Here is a 22,993-nt window from a genome sequence, read left to right on the forward strand (position 1 = left end):
ACAGTTTAAACTTATTCAAAGTATCATGTGGGAGATGGAGCATAGTGGTGGTTTACATACTAGATATATGGCTTTCTTAGTTCAATATACTTTTTCTACTGAAAATTAGCATAAATAATTAACTACAAATTCAAATATGTAAGGATAGGTGGGTTCTTTGTGTGTACGTGTGAAAGGAGTGTTTGGTGGATTGTGTTTGTGAGTATGCATGCACACACATCTAACTATGACTGTATGTAGATCAGGGGGCGTGGCTTGGGCGCCGATGGCGATGGTCGCCTGAGAGCTCGGCTCCGGGACTAAGCCCGAGATTATCCTGAAATTCGGAGGCTGCGGGGCACCCCAGACCCCGCATTCTGCTGAGCGTGCCGACGGCAACCTGCCGGGAGCCCTGGTGGAGTTTGGACGAGGGTAGCTCCGAGGAAATACCGAAGTTTGCGGAGTTGCGGAGTGCGACCCAACATGGCGCCCGGACTCCTTTGTCCCCTTGATCGAAACTACTGAGTTGAAGAGGGGGCGCGGGGGTCGTCTGGCGCCCGGCTCCGCCATCCTCCGTTATTTTGGACATTGAACTTTACAGGATTGGACCTTTTGCAGCGGATTTGGACACGGTTGGGAGGCCGGACGGGTGCCCGCGCACTAGAGGGCACCGGGAGCGGACGCCCTCTGATCCAAGCGGTGGCCCGCCTCGCGACTCCGCAACTGGCTACGTCTTCCTGGCCAGTCCAACTACATGGGAGGCGCGACACTCTGGCGCCACAGATCATCCGAAGGAGTTGGTGGCCCTCACCCCGGTGCTATTGTGGGTGAACGGGTCTGCCCGACTCGGCGACGGCTGTCTCCGCCCCCTCATCGGTGCCCTCGGACGCCGTGGCGGTGGCGTGAGCCGAAGCGGCGGAGTCTCCACAGGCACTGGAGAAGGAGATCGCCCATACCCGAACTGAGGACAAGCACCCGGGAAGGTCGTGATCGACGCCTGTGCACGGAGACACCCACTTCGGGACCTTCACGGAGTGCCCCTAGCAGCATGGGGAAACCTAAAGGGGCCAAGGGATCCACCCAGACCACTTCGGACTCTGAAGCCCAGGACAAGGAGGAGCACGGGGACCCAAAATGCTCTGGTAGTGCGCCACTGCAACAACAGTTCGACCGTGTCCTGCAGGCGATAGAGGCTACGAGGTCGGCCCTTCAACAGGACATTGCTCAGGTGGCGACGAGCCTGGGCCTCCTCAGGGCGGACCATGGCAAACTCTCAGACCGGGTCAAGGAGGTGGAGGGCACGGTGAAAACTTTGGAGCCGGCGCAGCGAACCTTAGCTGCGACGATAAAGGACGCCTTATCTCGAATCGAGACCCTCGAACGGAGGGCGGAGGATGCGGAAGGCCGCAACAGGAGGAACAACATCCGAGTGGTGGGCCTGCCGGAAAAGATCAAGGATGGAGACATGGTGCGATACTTGGAGACCTGGCTCCGAGACACGGTGGTCCCGGAGGGTCTGTCCTCCTTCTACACATTAGAACGGGCCCACAGAGTCCCAGCACGGCCCCCACAGCAGGGACGTACCCCGAGGCCGGTAGTGGCGCGGTTGCTGCATTTTAGGGACAGGGACTTGATCCTTAATGCCGCCAGGCACAATGGCCCATTCCAAGTTGCGAACAGTCAGGTGAACATCTTCCCTGATTACACTTATGAGACGCAGCGCAAGAGGTTCTCCTTCCTAGCGGTTAAGCGTGAACTCAGGAGCGAGGGCATTCAATATTCCCTCCTATATCCTGCAAGGCTCCGCATCATTGTTGACGACAAAACCCAGTTCTTCGACACCCCGGAGGAGGTCTGTGACTGGCTCGAACTGTACCGGACGGGGAAAGATGGTTTTGGCTCCTCGTCCCAACGGGCAGATGAGCCGGACCTAAGGAGGCGATCCAAAAGGGTCAGGAATCGTCGCGGCCGCACCGGAGGGCCATCGACCGAGGAGACATCATCGGAAAGGAGGGGAGTGTTGGAAGTACTGTCGGAACTGTCGGGAGGAAGAGACGAAGCCATCGAGGAGGAAGATAACCCGGGTACTCAGGGGGCACCGTCGGACTCGGAGGATTCAGTGGCAGATAGTACCCATACACCGGTGATCACACCGAAATCGGTGGAGGACCTTCTAGATGGACAAGGGTAACGGGGTATGCTGCCTTGTGTTGGGTGGGGGCCCGGCAGGGGGGAGGCGGTTGCCGTCCTTTATTGCTGACAAAGAGGGAGAGGGGTTTGGGGGGCCTCTGCTTTTGCCCCGGAAGGTTTTGACACTGGTTGGGGCTTGTTATAGTCCTGGTGGCCTGGGCGACGAGGGCCCACTGCCTCCGCCCAGCCCGCACCTGGCCCATAAGGCCTTCCTACGGTGGCGACCGTAGGACTAGTGGGGGGTTCTGGAGTTGATGTACGACGAGGTTTGGATGGGATCTAGATGGTGCAGTTTGGGTCCTGTTCTGGGGGGGGGGGTGGGGGGGGGGGGGGGGCTTTGTTGGTTCTTGGGTGGTTTGGTTTTGGTTGGGGAAAATGGCCGCCATCAGCGCTGGGAGGATCGATGCTTTTTCTTTGTGGGGACCCGGATGGGGGGACTGTGCAAGAACAATCTGGGACAATGGCTGATGTTGCTAATTTGAAATGTGTTACTTGGAACGTGAGGGGGCTTCACACTATGGCCAGGCGCCACAAGGTCCATGCTTATTTAGTGCGTAGGGGAGTGCAAATGGCGCTGCTGCAGGAAACGCATCTGAACAAGGCGGAAGGGGCGGCGCTTCAGCGTAGATGGCGGGGGCAGGTCTTTTCCACGTCGTACTCAGCGTATGCCAGGGGGGCGCTAATATGGATCAGGGCAGGGGTCCCCTTCCAGGTCACGAGGACAGTGTTGGACCCAGAGGGGCGTTTCGTGGCCATCTCAGGCACTCTAGGAGGGAGGGATTTGAACGTTTGCTGTGTGTACGCTCCTAATGTAAACCAGACTGCCTTCCTTTCCAGGTTATCGGGCTCGTTGGCCCATTTTTTTGCCGGGCCCCTCCTGTTGGGGGGAGACTTCAATTCCGTAGTGGATGTGGACATAGACCGCTCGCATCCCCCGCTCCCCGACTCCCCGGTCCGTCGCACGGCTAAGGGGCGTCAGGATTGGCAGACCCGCTGGGGTTTGACGGACATTTGGAGGGCGCATCACCCCGCATCCCGGGATTATTCATATTTCTCGAGCCTCCATGAGTTGCATGTCAGGCTAGATGGTTTTCTTGGCTCGCCCGAACTGGTTTCGGCAGCGGTCCGATCAGAGTATTTATCGAGGACCATCTCGGATCATAACCCCCTCCTGCTGGACATTCGCTGGTTTCCTGGGACGCCGGCGGTACCCACCTGGAAGATGCGTCCCGAGATCCTCGAGGACAGTGTCTTTAAGGCGGACCTGGGGGAGAGAATATCGGATTATTTCGCGTCCAACGGCGGTTCCGCGAGTACTAGGGCGTTCGAATGGGACGCTTTTAAGGTAGTGGTGAGGGGCTATTGCATCTCTAAGAAGGTGGGCATGAGGCGAGTTATCCTGGCTGATTTAGACACAGCGGACCGGGCACTCCGCGAGCTTGAAGTTAGCCGCCCCGGTCACCCGGAATTGCAAACACAAACGATGGAGGCGAGGGAGAGGGTAGCGGTGGAGGTCGAACGGCTCCGCTGTTTTGATTATAAGGCCTATACGGTCCGGTCTATCGCGGAGGGAGACAGGGCGAGTGCGTTGCTGGCCTGGTTGGCCAACCCTACGCGCCAGTCCCAGACAACGACAAACATGCGTGGGGCAGATGGGACCGAGGTATACACCCAACCGGAGATTCTTAGTTGCTTCCGGCATTATTATGAAGGTTTATACCGCAGCCGCTCCGCACGCGATCCAGTCCGGCTTGATAATTATCTTCGCCCACTGGAGCTCCGCACAGTAGAACAGGAAGTGGCGAAAACTCTGGGTTCCGATATCGATTTGGGGGAGATCCGCGGGGCCATCAAAAGGATGGCGAGGAACAAGACCCCGGGCCTGGATGGCCTACCAGTGGAGTTCTACGCAGCTTACGCTGACCTCTTAGCCCCTCGGTTACTGGTGGTTTACAGGGAGGCGAAGAGGTTGGGGCGACTCCGAGCTCGATGTGTGAAGCGTTGGTGGTTCCTCTCCTCAAACCGGGCCGTGACTCATCTGACCCGGGGTCCTACCGTCCCCTATCAATGTTGACGGTGGACTACAAAATATTGAGCAGCATCTTGGCCTCGAGGCTGCTGGGACATATGAGTTCCCTGGTGCATGAGGACCAGGCCGGTTTCATCCCACGGCGGAACACGACTATGAATATTCGAAGGTTGTTCCGCTTGCTTGGGGAACCATTTGTGGATGCCCCATCCCCGGTAGTCTTGTCGGTGGACCTGGAGAAGGCTTTTGATAGCCTAGAGTGGGACTACCTCTGCACGGTGTTACGGAGATTCGGCCTCGGGGAGGGATTTGTTCAGTGGACCGCGGTTCTATATGCTTCTGCTTCGGCCAGGGTCCGATCGGGCCCATTGATTTCGTCGCGGTATCCGGTGGAACGTGGCACGCGGCAGGGGTGCTCCTTATCCCCGCTTCTATTTGCGCTTGCGGTGGAGCCACTGGCGATGCACCTCCGCTCGGGAGCCCACTATACGGGCTTATGGACGGCTGCGGGCCCGCATTATGTCTCGCTATATGCGGACGACCTGCTGCTCTTCCTGGAGGACCCGGTCGACGCTTTGCGGGGAGCGGAATTGGCGCTTACGGAGTTCGGAGCGGTCTCGGGCCTCCAGGTGAGTTGGTCTAAGACCTGTCTCTTTCCAGTGCGCAGGGGCACCCCCGCCCCTGCGCTACGTAGGGAGATCAGATGGGAGCCCGACTGCTTTAAGTACCTTGGGGTATTCGTTTACCACGACCAACCGGACCTACTAGATGGGAACATTGCCCGCTGTATTCGAGCTCTCAGGAGGTAGCATGGACTTTTGGGCCACGCTGCCGCTCTCAGTGGCGGGACGCATCGCCCTGCTCAAAATGGTGGCGCTTCCCCGGTTATTGTATTACTTCCGGACTTTGCCGATTTGGATCCCACCGGCCACGTTTCGTCGCTTGCGCTCTATGGTGGTCGGATTCCTCTGGGGAACGGGCCGAAGACGGGTGGCCCTCAATACCTTGATGAGGCCGAAGGACGAGGGGGGGCTCGCTGTGCCGGACTTCGAGAAGTACTATTTGGCGGCGCAGCTCCAGACCTTCACCCAGGAGATAGCCAGGGAATTTAGGGGCCCGGAAGACGGTAGAGGGACGGGGATGGCCAGGCATGTTCTCTCCTTTATAGCGCTGCGACAACGCCTGGTCCTGCGGGACCTGTCGATGGAGGAGCGGACTATCCGACTGTGTTGGAATCGGGCTCACGCCAGAGGCCAACTAAGAATACCATACGCGCCTGAAATACCGTTGGGGATGCTGACGGCCCTCCCCCACGGAGGGGATTGGTCACGATTGGCGGCCTGGGAGGATTCCGGGTTACAGCTCGTCGGTGATCTATACGAGGACGGGGCGCTCCTGTCCTTTCGGGATCTCATTGACCGCTTCGGGATCCCCCGGGGTGACTTTCTGTTGCACTCGGCCATTGTGCGGGCGATCCAGGCGCACTGGCAGAACGGGCTGGAGGAACCCCACTTGTCTCAGGTGTGCCAGTACGTAATGATGTCGGCGGGCACGGTGAAGGCGGTCACTTGCCTCTATGGCAGATTGATTGCCGAGGGATTGGTTCCTCTCACCACATTGAGGACCCGCTGGGAGGAGGACATTGGTAGGGAGATCCCGGAGACGACCTGGGCCCAGTTGGTGAGACGTGCCTGGAAGGGCACGCGTAGCGCCCGTTTCCAACTGGTTCACTATTATGTCCTACATAGAGCGTACCTAACCCCGGTAAAGATCAGGCGTTATTTTGCCACGGCTTCGGCGGAATGCCCTAGGTGCCCGGCTCAGGAGGCGGACCTCCTACACATGTTATGGGCCTGTCCAGGACTGACGTCCTACTGGCAGGAGGTAGCGACGACTCTGGAGGAGGTGACGGGGAGGTGCTTATCATTCGATGCGACGGTGGGGCTCTTGCACTGGTTCCCCCATACCCCTCGGAGTAAAATCTCCAGTAAATTTATCGACCTGGGGCTCCTCCTTGCCAAGCGAGAGGTGACCAGGAACTGGAAGGCACGAACTGGTCCGGCGGGCAGCAGATGGCACAGTGAGCTTTTGAAATGGGCGGCGGGAGAGAGCGCGCTAAGATATCAGCTGGCTTGGAGGCAGGGTAATGAGAAGGCGCAGGAGGCCGCGTTGGAGTGGGAAATGCTAGTACAGGCCCTCAGGGATTATTGTGCCCCCAGCGACTCCGAAAGTGAAGAAGCGACTCGCCCCGAGTCCCGATGAAAGTCAGCACTGACAGTCCTATTACCTTCCCCGTGGGTCACGTAGTAGATCCTATGTTGATAAGCTCCCTGGCGCTGGTGGTGGGGGGGAGGGGGGGGGGGGGTTTCACAGTTAGTAGGTATTTTGAGGGGGGGGTTTGTTTTGGGGGTTTTGGGTTTGTTTGGAAAAGCAGATGACGGACAGTGTGTTATCCGGACCAGCTTCAGCATTCTTCTGACCCCTGTTGCATTTAGCCGCCCGACTCCAGGGTTGCGGACCAGTTGGCTGTGTACAGACTTTACGGAGGGGGGCCAGAGGGCTTTATTCTGTATGGGTTGCTTTTAATACAATGCTGGTCGTTACTGTACTGATTTACTGATTCCTGCAATAAAAATATATTTAAAAAAAAATGACTGTATGTAGATCTAAATTTGTACACAAAATGTAAACCCAGATATTTTTTGTTGCACCAATGTTTATGTACCAGCATTGTCATGGATGTAACCCACCCTCTACTTTGACAGTTTTGCTTTGATCATACTTTCTAATCATGATTTTCAGTATTAACAATTACAAAGCAATACAATGGACTCCAGGTTTTAATCTGGGTTGTAACTCAATGCTAAATGGCATTTACATGTTAGAACAATCACATAATAGCAAGATAGAGAATCCTGTTAAAAAAAGAAGGAAGGGAGTTAAAAAACATAAACAAACAGTGGAAATTAAGGTGTTGCAAGTAGGACAATAATATTTACCTGAAAGCTCCATATAGCGGTCTATACCAGCAGACAAATGAACATGGGGTTAAAAGCATGAACCACAGGATGGCCAATCCAAAATCCACTCCTCGTGCAGGATCCACACAGAACCAGGCCAGGCAGCCAAATACATTTACAAACAGTGTGACTGCATGGACTAAGAAATACAAAGAAACCACATTTTAATACATATTAAAAAAAACAAGTATAAGGACAAATATGTTTTCTTCATCATACAAAAGTTCAATCAAAATTCATCAGTGCATGACAATGGGAGATTTCTACCAAAGTGGGAGTTGAACACATTCGTCCTCTGTATTTTTCAAACATGCTGTTAACAAACGTGAACCTGGTGGAGTTGGAGAGGTGCACTTATCAGTTTTGCTTGCACACAGCATTTAACAACTGTTCAAGGAACAAGGTCAAAGCCAAAATGATGTATTTCAGTCATGGAAGGAACAAGAGTAGGTGGTTTCAAACTATGAATAAGAAGACCTATTGATCAACCGTAACCTTCATGGAAACTCACACTAGGAGAAAGAAAGCATAATATAACTCATATGACACCGTGCTCAGTAAGTTTAAATATGGTTGCCACTTTGCTCCTTTAGAAAGCATACAGTGCCATAGCCTGAAATACAACCAGGTAGGAGGGACGCATATGGAAGCACAAACTAAGCCTTTAGATACCTAATGAAGCAGGAGGGCTGGAACAGTTGCTCAAGTCAGCTTGTGGTCTGCCAATACCAGGATGCAGGGACAAAGCCCAAGGCATTGTTTAACCTAAGAGAAGAACTGCAAAAGGTTCTCATGGATGAAGGGTATATCTGAAAAGATCAAATAAATAAACTCAAAATTTAAACATTACCTTGCTGGATGTCACAGCATTGTTCAAGAGCTGATCTTTGTCATTAGCTAATGAACAGTATAAGAAATATTATGTAGGAATTCTAGCAGACACTAGTCGACATCTATATGGGTGAGAATCCAACCCATAAAGCAAGACGCTTCTACATTCTATGTAGATTGGGAGCATTTCCATTCCTGGAAGTTATAACCTCTTATATAAAACTTGGCTGCTGGAGATGAAGGTTGTCGTTTTTGTAGACAAGGGACTGAATCCATAAAACATCTTGTACTAAACTGAATGGCCTTATAAAAGAAGATGGCCTACTGTATTAGGTCACTGTTATACAGGTTAGATATTTTTCTCAATAGCACTTGGGAAGAAATGTTCTTCCAGTCATCTCATGATCAATGAGATGATCATTTTGCCATGACACTTTACCTAAACTATGCTTTAGATAGATCCAGAATTGAGGGGGGCGTATAGCCAAACAATACAATTTCCTGATCCGGATATTATCCATGTACTGTAGCTGTTGCTTTCAGTCCTTTGAGGTATTGATATCAATGCCAGAGTTCGCAGAGGGTAAAAATACAGAACATCTATGGATCCGGATGCTTATATTATAGTAGTCATGGGTTTATTATGATATAACGTAAATATATTTCTCATGAAAAAAAGCATAAATCAAAGATTAGGTTTATTAAAAGCATGCCTGGCTCTACATTCAGGTAGTATTCTTTAGATCCAGAAGATTCAAAGAGATATGGATGACAACAGGTAAGTACCATTTTTTTTTGTAACATCGTTTTTATTGCAGTACCAAAATAATTGCACAGACAACATATTGGTGAATAGTCGAGTAACATAGCAGTAAGGCACATATTCAATTCGACCCCTCTAACATGCTATCCACGTCTCCAGGTAGAAGACTGAGCAACAAATATAATGAGTCCATTTCCTGCTTCCTTGTCCAATGTCCATAGCCAGAAATACAGGAAGACGAGGACTGCTTTTAAAGTTTCGCCTCTCCCCCACCCCTATCAACCCCCCCTCCCCCCCCCACTCCCCACTCTCCCGAACACCCCCCCCCCCGGCAGCGCTATAGTAGAATCCTAGAAAAGAGATAAGGTCTGGTGTGTGCAAGGAGGAGTTAAACATTCGCTAAAGGTGTGCTCCTAGGTGCGCTACTGAGGTCGGCCGCTTCAGAGTCTGCATCCTCTCCTTCCTCCTCATCATTATCATCTCGAAGTGCCTGTACCATCATTTCCCATGCTGTTGCCCACTCCATGGCTTTCTCATCATCGGTCCTCCTAGCCATCTGGTATCGTAAAGTGCTTTCACAAGCTGCCCACCTCAGACATTCACCATACCAGCGCTTGTATGTGGGCCCCACTTTCGATTTCCAATTCCTGGTTATTTCCCTCTTCGCTAATATCAGCCCCATATCTATGAATCTGCTGGTATTCTGATTATTGGATGTGTGTGGAAACCAGTGTAGCACCCCCACTGCTTTGGTATACTGTATCTCCCTATCCGTGGCGTTATTTAAAGCTCTCCCAACTTCCTGCCAGTATTCCCCCAAGGTATGGCAATCCTACAGCATGTGTCCCAGATCCGCCCCCAGTGTGTTGCACCTAGCACAGGCCGCTTGTTCCACCCCAAAGTACTGCCGTATTTTCCCTGGTGTGAGGTATGCCCGATGAATAATATAAAAATGTATGAGTTGGAATCTAGCGTTCCTCGTACTCTTCCGCGCCCTCCGCAATAGTTGACCCCAAGTGGCGTCAGGAATCTCCATTTGGAGGTCCAGTTCCCACTTAGCTTTTAGAGCTGTGAGCGGCTGCAAGGCCTCCCGCAACATTCTGGAATACAGACAGGTTACCGCCTTAAAGGTTCCGGCCGCCATCATCGCATATTGACACGCCATGGAGGTAGCAGGTTCCTGCAATCCCTCCCCCCAATGGTCCTGCATGGCGCCCGTTATCGCCGCATGTAATAAATAATCGCCTCGTGGAAGGTCGAACCGCTCCTGCAGCTCTTGAAACTGAAGCAATACGCCGTCTTCATACAAATCGCCTAGCATCTGAACCCCAGCCTCTTCCCAACCTAGCAACCTCGACCAGTCTCCACCATGAGGCAGGGCTGTGATCATTCCCAGCGGGATCTCCGGAGCATACATGTGACGGATTCCCGCTCGTTTGCGTGCCCGGTTCCAGCAAAGTCGGAACGTCCGCTCTTCCACTGTCAAATCCCTAAGCAATAGCTTCTGATGCAGCGTGACATACGCCAGCACATGCCGCGGAGTGCCCTCGTCTCTAGAATGCTCCGGGCCTCGATACACCCTCGCGACCTCCTGTGTAAAAGTCTGCAGTTGAGCCGCCAGGTAATAGCATTCGAAATCAGGCACCGCCATGCCTTCCTCATCTTTGGGTCGCAAGAGGGTATCCAGTGCTATTCGCCGCGGACCCGTGCCCCACAAAAACGCTATGACCAGCGATCTCAGGCGCCGAAAGACTGAGCCCGGCACCCAAATCGGGAGAGTCCTAAAGTAATACAGTAGCCTAGGCAGTGCCACCATCTTAAGCAAGGAGACCCGACCTGCCAGTGAGAGCGGGAGAATAGCCCAGAAATCCATACACCCCTTCAAGGCATTAATACACAGAGTGATATTACCATCCAGCAGATCTGCTGCGGTGTGGTAAACAAACGCCGAGGTAGTGCAGGCAGTGAGGTTCCCATCGGAGTTCCTGCGCCGTAAGGGGGCACGGCTCACCCCGTCTCAGCGGGTACAGACAAGATTTGGGCCAATTGACCTTCAGGCCCGACATCCGCCGAATAGTTTCAGCAATCGTCTTGCCCCCAGCAACTCCTCCTCCGCATCGGCCAAGAACATCAACAAGTCATCCGCATATAACGAAATGACATGCGGCCTGGCCCTATAGGCCAACCCCTTATAATAGCGGCCGGATCTGGCCTCCGCTGCAAAAGGCTCCATTGCCAACGCGAACAAAAGGGGGGAAAGGGAGCACCCCTGCCTAGTGCCGCGTCGTACCGGATACTGACTCGAGATCAGTGATCCCACTCTAACTCTAGCCTTGGCCTCTGTATATAGGACTTTGGTCCAGTTAATATAGCCCTCCCCTAGTCCGAAACGCCTCATCACCTCATACAGATATTCCCATTCAAGACTATCGACGAAGGCTTTTTCGATATCTATGGAGAGTACGAATGGGGTAGCCCCCTCCGGTATCCGAGCCCCCAACAGCCTAGTCAGCCTGCGAATATTGTGGGTAGTATTTCGCGTTGGGATGAAGCCGCACTGATCTTTATGAATCAAGCCTGTCATGTGGGTTAACAATCTGTTCGCCAGGATTTTGCTCAGTATCTTGTAATCTGTCGTGAGCATAGATAATGGACGGTAAGATGAGAGGGCATCACTCACTCTGCCAGGTTTTAGCAACGGGATCATAAGGGCCTCGCACATTGATCGCGGGAGTCTACCTCGCGCCTGCGCCTCGTTGTAAACCAGTTGCAGATGTGGGGCCAGGTAACTTCAAGTATTTGCTATAGAACTCTATCGGCAGACCGTCAAGCCCTGGGGTTTTATTCCTGGCCATCTGTTTTACCGCACTTCCTATCTCCCCGACCGTTATAGGCCGACCCAACTCCTCTGCTTCCGATTTCTCTAACTGTGGTAGCTGCAACCCTCCAAGGAAGGTTTCCAGTTCTTCCGCCCCGCCCGTCAGCCCGCTCTCATACAGACCCTCATAATACGCTCTGAACCTATCCAGGATCCCGGCTTGGGTGTGGCAAAGCCCGCCCCCCTCCTCCTGAACCGCCATGATTGGAGCACCCCGCCTGATCGGGTTGGCAAGCCACGCCAGCATCGACCCTGCTTTATCGCCCTCCGCATGCGCTCTCGTCAGATATACCTTGTGGTCGAAGCTACGCAATCGCTCTAACTCCACCGCCAGCGCTTCTCTGGCGCCACTAACCCCCTCTTGGAGCTCAGGGTGATTCGGGCGCTCTCTCTCCTTCTCCCTCAACCGCCGCTCCGCTCTAAGCCCTAGTGGAGGCGGAGCCACTATTCTCCTCAAAATAACGTGCCACTCGCTCCCCCAAGGCCTCCCTAAAAAGCAGATCATCCAATGTATCAGGTTGCAGCCGCCATGTTGGGACACAGTTGACTTCCACCATCCAGTTCAGGGACAACAACAGAGGGTTGTGGTCCGACAGCATGCGGGCCAAATATTCTGCGCTTCCCACTGCTGAGAGCACAAGCGGAGAGCACAGAAACACATCCAACCTAACATGCAGGTCATGTAAAGTAGAATGAAAGGAGTAGTCCCTTGTGGTAGGGTGTAGTGCCCTCCAGGCGTCCCCCAGGTCCCAGCTCTCCTGCCAGTCTAGTCGGCGTTTCGCTACCCTGTGTACTGGGGAGGCGTGCAAAGGGGGATGGGATCTATCCAAATCAGTATCCACCACCGAATTGAAATCTCCTCCCATGACCATCGGCCCTGCCAAATAGCTCGCCAGTTTGCCCGAAAGCGTTGTCAGGAAAGCAGGCAAATCTACATTCGGAGCATACACACTACAAAGAGACACTATCCGTCCCCTAAGTCTCCCCTCCACAGCCACAAATCTACCCTCTGGATCTACTACTGTTTTAGTGACCTGGAAGGGAACCCCTGCCCGTATCTAAATCAATGCCCCCCTCGCAAAGGCCGAATACGTTGTGTTAAAGAGCTGCCCCCTCCACCTCCTCTGTAGCGCTATTCCCTCCTGCTTGGTGAGGTGCGTCTCTTGAAGAAAGGCTATATGCACACCCCCACGTTTCAGATATGCGTGGACCTTGTGTCTACGCACCATGGTATGGAGACCCCGCACATTCCAGGTCACACATTTCAAAGCCCCCGTATTAGCCATATCCCCCTGCACCCGCAGCCAGAACAATAACAACCATCGACCATGCGCTTGTGCCAACATAATGCTGCCCCCCCCTCCCACTCCAAACAAACGAACCCCACGTTCCCCCAAAACCAACCTGAGCATCCCCAACTACTCTCGGTTCCCACTCCCCCAGGACAGGCCCCCCCCGCAATTGTAAGTGAACCCATCCAAACTGTCTCAACCAAATAACCCCTCAAAGAAAGGCACTAATACTCGCAGTCTCCACTGCGATGACCTTAAGGGCCAGTAGGGCGCGGACCGTTGCCGAGAGAGTACGTCAAAACAAATCAGTCCCGCATATCCCGCCCCATGATCCCCCCATGAAAGACTCACGAAGTCCCATACAGTAGTAAACAGTGTACACGGGCACAGCGCCCCAGTGTCTGACCATCAGGTCGCTCCACCAATCCACCATTTCATGCCTCGAGTATCTCCCCAGACGTTTGAGGCGTGACGATGGGGCCCTTGGCTCCTCCGAATTCCGAGAGTCCCGTCTCTGATCCCGTGCCCTGCTCCTCCGAGTCCGTGCCCTTCCCGGACTGGCTCCTTGCCGTGCCAGAGAGGTCCACCACCGCCTGTAGGGCTGCCTTCCTCTCCGTTTCCGTTTGTGACACCGATGGTTTCCCAGTTCTCCGCCGATTCTTGCGAATACGTTGCGACTTCCTGATCGGCTGTTTCTCTCTAGCCTCCTCCGCCCTGGCCCTAGCACCGTCCGTACCAGCCTTGTACGTGTCCCACCAGGCCCAAGCGTCCGCCGAGGTAGTAAAGAAAAGCGACTTGTCGTCCACCACCACTCTCAACTTCGCTGGGAAGAGAAGGGAGTATTTTATGCCCTCCCCACGGAGCTCACGCTTGAGCGACAGGAAATTGGCCCTGAGTCTTTGGGTCTCAAAAGTGTAGTCCGGGAACAGGGTGACTCTGTGATTGTCAACTTGAAAGGGTCCTGCTTCCCTCGCCCTCTGTAGTAGCCAGTCTCAATCTCTGTAGTGAAGTAGCTTAATAACCACCGGGCGAGGCGGCAGGCCGGGGGCCGGAGGTCAGGCTGGAACCCTGTGGGCCCGTTCCAAGGAAAAGAAAGGAGATAGTCCCTCCGGCGCCACCTCAGTGCGTAGCCAATTATCGAGGTAGCCCACCATGCCATCGCCCTCAATTTTTTCCGGAAGGCCTACGAGGCGAACATTGTTGCTCCTACTCCTATTTTCCGCATCCTCGGCCCTCCTCTCCAGCACCTTCAGCCTGTCCAAAGCATCCGCCATCTGTACTTTCACCGCTGCATGGCCCGGGGCCAATTCCTGAATAGATATCTCCATATCCTTAACTCTGTCTTTGAGCTTGTCATGGTCCGCTTTCAGGAGACCTAAGCCCGTCACCACCTGGGCGATGTCCTGTTGCAGGGCGTCTTTCGTGGTCGTGATGGCCTCTAGGATACGGTCTTGCATGCGCTGGAGAGCAGATTGGTCTCGATCCGCTCCATCCATCGTTTCCGATTCAGCCGCTCCGTCCCCCTTCCCTTCCGGTTTCACCATCCTGGCTGCAGTAGGCACTGGTTCCTAGGACCCCCTTTGTTCTCCTCACTGTCTCCGCACTGCAGGGCCTCGCCACCGGATAGCCCCCCGGGCGATAGGATCAGGGATCTAAGACACCTGAAGAACACTGGACGCTGTTCTGATCGCACCCGTGGGGTCAGTTCCCGGAAGTCCTCTGCCACAGCGGGGTCTCTAGATGCCAGTTTGTGCGCGGAGAGTCGGGATCGTTGTCACAAAGCCGCCGCCATTTTGGGGCCTCCTCAAAGAATCAGCTTGCGGTCGTGTGTCCCCGTAGCTCGCCACCAAAGCGAGGAAAGGCCACCTGTGTTGATAAGGTCAGGGGAGGTCCTCCGGTCTGGTAATCACCGCCAGTACTGGATCAACAGGAGAATCAGGCCTCAAACCACCCCCGTCGACTGCGACTGTTGTGCAGGCATCAGGACGCCATCTTAGATCGATGGCAGCGCATCCAATGCATTTATTCGAGGTCGATTTTCAGGACGAGGAACAGCTCCAGGTCGTCCACTATGAGCGCCGCTGCCTCCGTGATGCCTTTAAATCACGGATTTTCCAATTTTCATTGGAATTCGCGTGGATAATCAGGATGATATTTGGGATCGGGCGCGGAGCTCCGGGCTCACGCAGCCTACCTCCTCGGCATCCAAGCCACGCCCCCCGACAACAGGTAAGTACCATGTGCAAATTTCCTACCGAGTTGTGACACGTCACACTCTATAGCCTGTATTATATGTAATACAGTAATCTAAATTCGGCTATAAACAGATTTACAGCTAAATCGGGATTCAAAGTACTTGATGAAACCTCCAAATCTGAATATCCTCCTGCACATTTTGTCAGGTAAAACTCCATGCATAAATCAGTGTGGAGACAACAACTTTCCCTGTTTTTACCCTATTACCAGCTACCGAATTTATAATATGGATGGATCACCGTAATCACAAACAGATAATCCCAAAAAAATAAAGCAAACATGTTACAAAAGAGAAGCAGAACCGAGACCGTCGTCGACCATTGCAGAGGCCCAGGACCCACCACAACCTTCCTGTCACAACAACACCGCACCCAAAGCCCTGCAATACATCCTCCCCAACATGCACTCCCTCCACAGACACGCCACAGAAATCTGGGACTTCCCCTTCAACACCAGCCCTGACGTGGCCTTTCTCACAGAAACCTGGACGAACGCCGCATTGGGACCAGACATCACAATCGCCATCCCCGAAAAATACAAGTTCACCCGGAAGGACTGTCCCAGAGGAGGCATTGCCGTCTCCCACAAATCCTACCTCCGACTGAGCACCCACACCGACGAGCCCACAAACCTGATGTAACACCTACACGTCAAGATACAAACCAACCCGACCACCACCCTCCGGGGCACCCTCATCTACAAACCCCGCGTACCTTTCTCCGATACCATCACCAACATCCTCCCTCACCCCACAAGCCATCACATCCACTGACTACACCTTGCTGGGAGACCTCAACTTCCACCTCCCTCCCGGGCAACCTCCTTAACATCGGACTCAAACAGATCATACTAGAACACACGCACTTAGCAGGACATATCCTCAACCCAATCTTCACAACGGAAAACTCCATCACCTTCAGCCTCACCTCTTAACCTCCATGGACAGACCATTGTTGCATCCACTTCACCTTCAAAACAATCATCACCCGCAAACCTCCACACCAGTTCCAATGGAGAAACTGGAACAAGACACTCAACAACCAGCTTACTGCCTCATTCAGTGGCTCCACTCCAACCACCACAGACAACGACCCTAACGCCGCAGCTCGAACCCTGCACAAATGGATCACCGACTTCACAAACACCCTCGCCCCCTCAAGAAAACCACCAACAAACACGCCAAGAGAGCTAGCTTGTTCTCCACCGAAATTGGAGAAGGCAGGCGAACCTGCAGACGCCTCAAAAACATCTGGACAAACTCAAAAAAACAACAGTAGCCCATGGCAACGTCAAAGCACCCACCACCGCCCACCACAAGCTCATCAGAAACACAAGGAAGAAAACACTCCAGGACAGAATCGCCACCGACACACACAACAGAAAGGAACTTTTCAGCATCATCAGAGTTCGCCCAACCAAACAGTGAGACTACAGACATCCCCCCACCAGGACCTCTACAACAAGCTCAGCTCCTACTTCCACTACAAAATCAAGACCATCTACAACAACTTCAATAACGAAAACCAACACACGGAACCCACAGCTCCCACCTCGAACACCACGCAGCAAACACTTGACAGCTGGACCGCTCCCACCACAGAAGACACCCTGTATACAATGAAGTCAAACCACAAACTTACTAAACAGCTATGGCCATCAGAGGCCTACAGAACTCACACTTCCCAAAGAAGCAACCTAGGCATCTCCAAAACGATGAACCATGTCCTTCCCTGGCGCACATAGGCCGAAACAGATCACTACACTCCAGATGGCACAATGGCAACATCACTTTAACTGATCTCCTGGAATGTCAATGGACTGGGAGACGAGATAAAAAGGGGTATTGTGCTATTGTCGTTCTTCTCCAGGAGACTCATCTGGTCGGCAATACTTGTAAGGCAATAGATCACTGGGGATACAGACTATTTGTTCACTCTGGCTTTACGTCAGGGTCCAGAGGGACAGACATACTCCTACGCAAGAACTTCCCCTTCATTGTGAACAACACCCACACAGTCAAGCAGGGCCGCTGACTGGCAGCTGGGAGGGAAAAGACATCAATATCTTGGGAGTCTATGTTCCCCCGGCACTATTCAGGCTGGCACTCGCAGACTTGAGTGCAATGGTACTAAACTTACCTGAGGGAAACCTGATAATAGGAGGGGACATCAATATGACGCTCTGTGATCAAATAGACAGTCACCCCCCTCTAGGCTTTCCACCGTCCAGAACACACTTGGCAGATTTCATGGCCGCTTTTGGACTGGAAGATATATGGCGCAGGCTACACCCTCTTACACTCCAATACACATTTCACTCAGGGGCTCAAAACAGTGTTTCTCCGAATAGATCAGATCCTCACACCAGCTGATCAACTACACAACTTCACAGAGGTGCGACATTTGGCACGAGACATTTCAGACCACTCCCCGATCTGGACACAATTAAAGCTAGGATTACTTACCGCTCGTAAAACTATCTCACTCAACCCATAGTACCGAATAGTCCAGAGTATTAGGGCCGGTCTGCTCAAATCCACCAAGGACTACTTTAGCGAAAACGTTGGCTCAGTGGATTCGCCACTGGTACTCTGGGAGGCCTTCAAAACGGTAGTGAAGGGGTAGGCGCTTTGCCTAACAGCAGGCCACAAAAAAGAAAAGACAAAGCAGCTCGAAACGTTGGAGAGAGAATTGCTTGCTCTTGAGCAAAGGCATATATATATACTCACAACTAGTACAAAAAAGACCTAGACTTTGTAGGCACTTGTGAATTTATCTTTTTTGGGTACACCATTTATTGCATTATCATTGCAAAACTTACTCCCCTTCCATTAGTTATCAGGGTAGTTGGTATAGGATTGTGCCTCCTTTAAACAATCGCCCGGTTCCCAGCAAGTAAAATTCAGTTGCGGGACAACACATAACACACACTTTAGTGTCAGACTGTGATGTGCAAAAACGAAAAAAAAGTGTGTGAGAGCAAGATGGCACCTCACGGGCGCACCACCAACGGGAACCTGGCAGGTACTCACCAGGATAGCCCTGTTATCATTGATTTGCATATAGCCAGGCTCTGAGCTGGGATGGTGCAGTGAGATAAATAACGGTGATGGATCAAGCCCTGATCTTTGGACTGGGTAAGAGTGGTCTGCTTAATTCAGACACTCTGTTCATCACCACCGCCTTTTCTGAATCGTTTTTGGCCACTATAGGTGTGGCAGGGTATACTCAGACATGAGTCCCTTTCTCACTGCACCATCAGGATTCAAGCAAGCCGGGCCGGCGACGGCTGAAATACCAGAAACCGGTCCCCGGTAGCTTGTCTCCTTTCTGGTGAAGAATTGGCTTGGTAGTTTAGTCTGCCGTGTTCCCATGATGCACTGGGCCAGGGACAGACTGATTTGCATATAGCCAGGTTCTGAGCTGGGATGGTGCAGTGAGATAAATAACGGTGATGGTTCAAGCCCTGATCTTTGGACTGGGTAAGAGTGGTCTGCTTAATTCAAACACTCTGTTCATCACCACCCCCTCCTTTTCTGAATCGTTTTTGGCCACTATAGGTGTGGCAGGGTATACTCAGACATGAGTCCCTTTCTCACTGCACCATCAGGATTCAAGCAAGCCTGGCCGACGACGGCTGAAATGCCAGAAACCGGTCCCCGGTGGCTTGTCTCCTTTCTGGTGAAGAATTGGCTTGGTAGTTTAGTCTGCCCTGTTCCCATGATGCACTGGGCCAGGGACAGACTGATTTGCATATAGCCAGGTTCTGAGCTGGGATGGTGCAGTGAGATAAATAACGGTGATGGATCAAGCCCTGATCTTTGGACTGGGTAAGAGTGGTCTGCTTAATTCAGACACTCTGTTCATCACGACCCCCTTTTCTGAATCCTGTTCTCATCATTGGCACCATCGAGCTCGAAAGGAAAGTGTCCAGAAAACACAAAAGAAAAGAGTTTTGTGAAAAGATGCAGTGAAAACAGACCAAGGGGTGACCAATAAAGTGTGAAACAACATATATAACCACACAACAACACAGATATGCAATTTTATTCTGTCTCTTGTGTTGGGTATGGAGGTTAAAAAAGGAAGTAGTCATGGCTACCAACTATCCAACCAATACTACTTTACTTGCCGACATGTTCCATTGCCAACGGAATTTTTGGCAATTTCTTCAGGGCGTCATGTATATTAAGGCCATTGCATATGGACAAATTAGTCTTCACAACCTCCTTCGGCCATCAGTGCTCGTACCAGCCGAGAGGGTAGAGTTCTCATAAAATGTAACCGCAAATGTCGGTTACCCTTCCTTCCCCTTCGATTATCGGATCGGTGAAAGGTATCTGGTGGTATACCACCATACCGCGGTATACCGCCAGATACCTTTTTGAAGGCGTCTCTGGTGATAGTGTTTGGGTCTTTTTTCCAAGCTTTCTCAAGGGAACGACAGAGTTTCTTGGATTTCTTAAGGTCATCGTTGAACCAGGGGGCATTTTTGCTGCCTAGCTTGATTTTATGTTTTTTCAAGGGTGCTAGGTTGTCGGCGCTGTGGGTTAGCCATTGTGTGAGGTTGATGGCTGCTTGGTTAGGGTTCGACGAATAGGCAGGGGGGGTTTTGAAGAAGCGATGTGGAGATCTGGTCGATGGTGATTTTGTTCCAGTTTCTTCGCAGAGTTGGTTGAGGGTGGTTGTGGATCGTGGTCTTTTTGTAGTTTAAGTGGACGCAGCTGTGGTCCGTCCAATGGAGAGCTGTGGTGTGATTGAAGGAGATATGCTTGCTGGAGGTGAAGATAGGGTTGAGTGTGTGTCCTGCGTAGTGGGTGGGTGTGTTTACAAGTTGTTTGAGTCCGAGATTGGCGAGATTGTCCAGAAGGGTGGTGGTGTTAATGTCGTTGCTCTTTTCCAGGTGGAAATTGAGGTCTCCCAGTAGAATGTATTCCTCGGAGGGGAGGGCGTGTGGGGTGATTAAGTCAGTGATGTCTTCACTGAATTGTGTACGGGGTCCTGGTGGCCTGTAGAGGAGTGTGCCTCTGAGTGTGGTCTTGGTGTCGGTGTGGATCTGGAAGTGAAGGTGTTCGGCGATAGCGAGGTTGACGCCTGAACTGGTTGAGATGCGGATGGAGTTCCTATGGACGATGGCGATGCCTCCTCCTGTTTGGTTGGTGCGGTCCTTTCGGATGATCTTGTAGCCTTCCGGGATGGCTATGGCGATGTCTGGAGCTGATGAGGGATTCATCCAGGTTTCTGTTAGGAAGGCGACGTCCGGAGAAATGGTGTCGAGTAGATTCCAAAGGTCGATGGCGTGTTTGTGAACTGAGCGGGTGTTGAGAAGGATGCATTTTAGGTGGTTAGTGTCGGGGCTCTGTTTGGGGTTTGTGGATTTGGTGTGGGTCTTGGTGCAGTCAAACTTGCAGGAGTGGCATGTGAAGGGTCCATGGGTGTGTCCTTGGCGGCTTGGTGGCAGTTTGGTGGACGGCCGGGGTTAAGGGCAGTGAGGGTTGCGGCGTCGTATGTGATGCGGAAGGTGATGGGTTTGCGGGGGCCAGGGGGTATAGCGCTGGGCACGGTCCAGGCGCGGACGGGCGTAGACGGGCTTACCTTTGGCGCACCTTCGGCGCGCATAGGGCGCGACCGCTGCGCGTAAACGCTGCGCGTCGGTTGTTCTGGCATAAGAGGGAAGTGGGGGGGGGGCGGAGCGAGGGAGGGGCCGCTGGGAGGCGGGGTGGAGAGAGGGGCTGGGAGGTAGAACAACAAAATGGTGGGAGCAGTAAACAAAGCGAAACAAAGCGAAATCCCCCTCAAAGTATGCACAGTGGGCTATGCGATATAATGCTAGGCTAATACACGAGGCACTGTATAAATTCTAAAAATGGTTTCAAAAACGCTACACAATAGTGAAGCGCTACTATACCAATGCGGCCAGGAGCAGTGAAGCGCTACGATGTCAGAGCAGCCAGGATCAGTGAAGCGCTATGAAGTTTATGCATATAGGAGCAGAGAAGCGCTATATTCAATGCCAGGGAGCGTGGGGAGCGACCGCTTCTGAGCCAGGCAGGACGGTCACAGCGCAGGATAGGGCGGGTCAGGTCAGTTCAGTCTAGTTAGTGGGAGGGAGGGGCCGCTGGGAGGCGGGGTGGAGAGAGGGGCTGGGAGGTAGAACAACAAAATGGTGGGAGCAGTAAACAAAGCGAAACAAAGCAAAATCCCCCTCAAAGTATGCACAGTGGGCTATGCGATATAATGCTAGGCTAATACACGAGACACTGTATAAATTCTAAAAATGGTTTCAAAAACGCTATACAATAGTGAAGCGCTACGATATCAATGCGGCCAGGAGCAGTGAAGCGCTACGATGTCAGAGCAGCCAGGATCAGTGAAGCGCTATGAAGTTTATGCAATTAGGAGCAGAGAAGCGCTATATTCAATGCCAGGGAGCGTGGGGAGCGACCGCTGCTGAGCCAGGCAGGACGGTCACGCGCAGGTGTGCCTTGACCCCGGCGGGCCGTCTGCGCCAGTCTTAGACCGGAAGAGACTGGGCTGGGCCACCCACCTTGGTTCTGAACACGGATGACGGCCTGTCGGAAGACCATGTAACCGGTCACTGAACCCAAGGTTAGTGCCCTTATAACCGATCTGTGCCTGTTTTCCTGCCAAGACTATTAAGGAGCTATTGTATTGCCAAGGCGCACCTCACAAGCAGTTATGGGCAAACGTACCCCTGTAGGGAAAGACTCCCCTACCCGGCAAACTATTACTTCCTTACAACCCACTGCAATTGATAAAATGTTGCTGAGGGCAACTGGAGCGGTTTCCACGTAAATCGAGCGTACAGAGGCGCCTCTCACTAAAACCGATCATTGCTCCAAGTCCTACCACTTCTGACTCTAGCTCCCCGCCCCCATCCTTAACACAAACTACGGCCTCAGATCCAGAGCCTCCAAGGACACGCGCACAGACCGGAGCGGGACATGCTCCCAAGACCCTTTCTGGGAACGGTGGAAAGAAGAAAGAGGGAAAACACAAATCTAGTACAAATATGGGAGCCAAGCGGAATAAACAAGTAACTGATATGTTAGCAAACAGAATTTTGGGGGAATCCGGTACCAGGGACTTGCTACAGATGACCCCAGAGCAACCATTCTGGGTGTCAAAGTTCGTGATGGACCTTAAAGCACATTTTAGATTTGCTGTAAAAGATTAACTTGATGTTTTAACAGATGGAATTGACAAACTATCGTCATTGGTGGACCACTGGGTGGGAAAGGCAGACTCGACTCTTAAGGTTGCTGAGGCAACTAAATCCCTGGTTAAACAGCTGGCCTCACTCCCAAACAAGGTAGCGCTATCAGCATCAGATACACTGCCCGTCCCAGTTAGGCCCAACATAACTAACTATGGGAATACAGCTCCCTGTCTGAGATCGCCCCCACCACAGAGCCTGGATCCAGTTATCCCCCCGCAGAGGCTCCCTCGATGCTCACCCCGAACCTGCTGTTAGGTTTCCTTTGCCTATAACAGGTTCATCTAATTCACAGCAAGCCGGCATAACTCAAGAGGCACGTGCAAAGATTGCACCACTCTCAAAATCCAGGGAAACACAGTATGCACTTCCATGTATCAATCTACCCGCTGCCTCTACTCCATATGTTAGTGGGCTATCAGTAGTACCCGAGTTGGAATGGGAGTCTGGGGAATCTCATTCTGAGCTCAAAAACAAATGCATTTACTGGTTAACCACGTATAGGCATTTCCTCTACAT

At 52.4% G+C, this 22,993-nt stretch overlaps 1 protein-coding gene across 1 annotated transcript in view; it reads right to left on the reverse strand.

The window, feature by feature from the left end:
• Positions 1–22,993, reverse strand: part of SCAMP1 (secretory carrier membrane protein 1) — a 513,038-nt gene that overhangs the window by 199,774 nt on the left and 290,271 nt on the right. Inside the window, exon 6 of the mRNA XM_086960743.1 lies at positions 7,198–7,357. Coding sequence (XP_086816869.1) covers positions 7,198–7,357 — 160 coding nt within the window. The remainder of the gene's footprint in view (positions 1–7,197; positions 7,358–22,993) is intronic.

This window comes from Lissotriton vulgaris, chromosome 3_1, assembly GCF_964263255.1.
Source record: "Lissotriton vulgaris chromosome 3_1, aLisVul1.2, whole genome shotgun sequence".
In the NCBI taxonomy this organism is placed as follows: Eukaryota; Metazoa; Chordata; class Amphibia; order Caudata; family Salamandridae; genus Lissotriton; species Lissotriton vulgaris.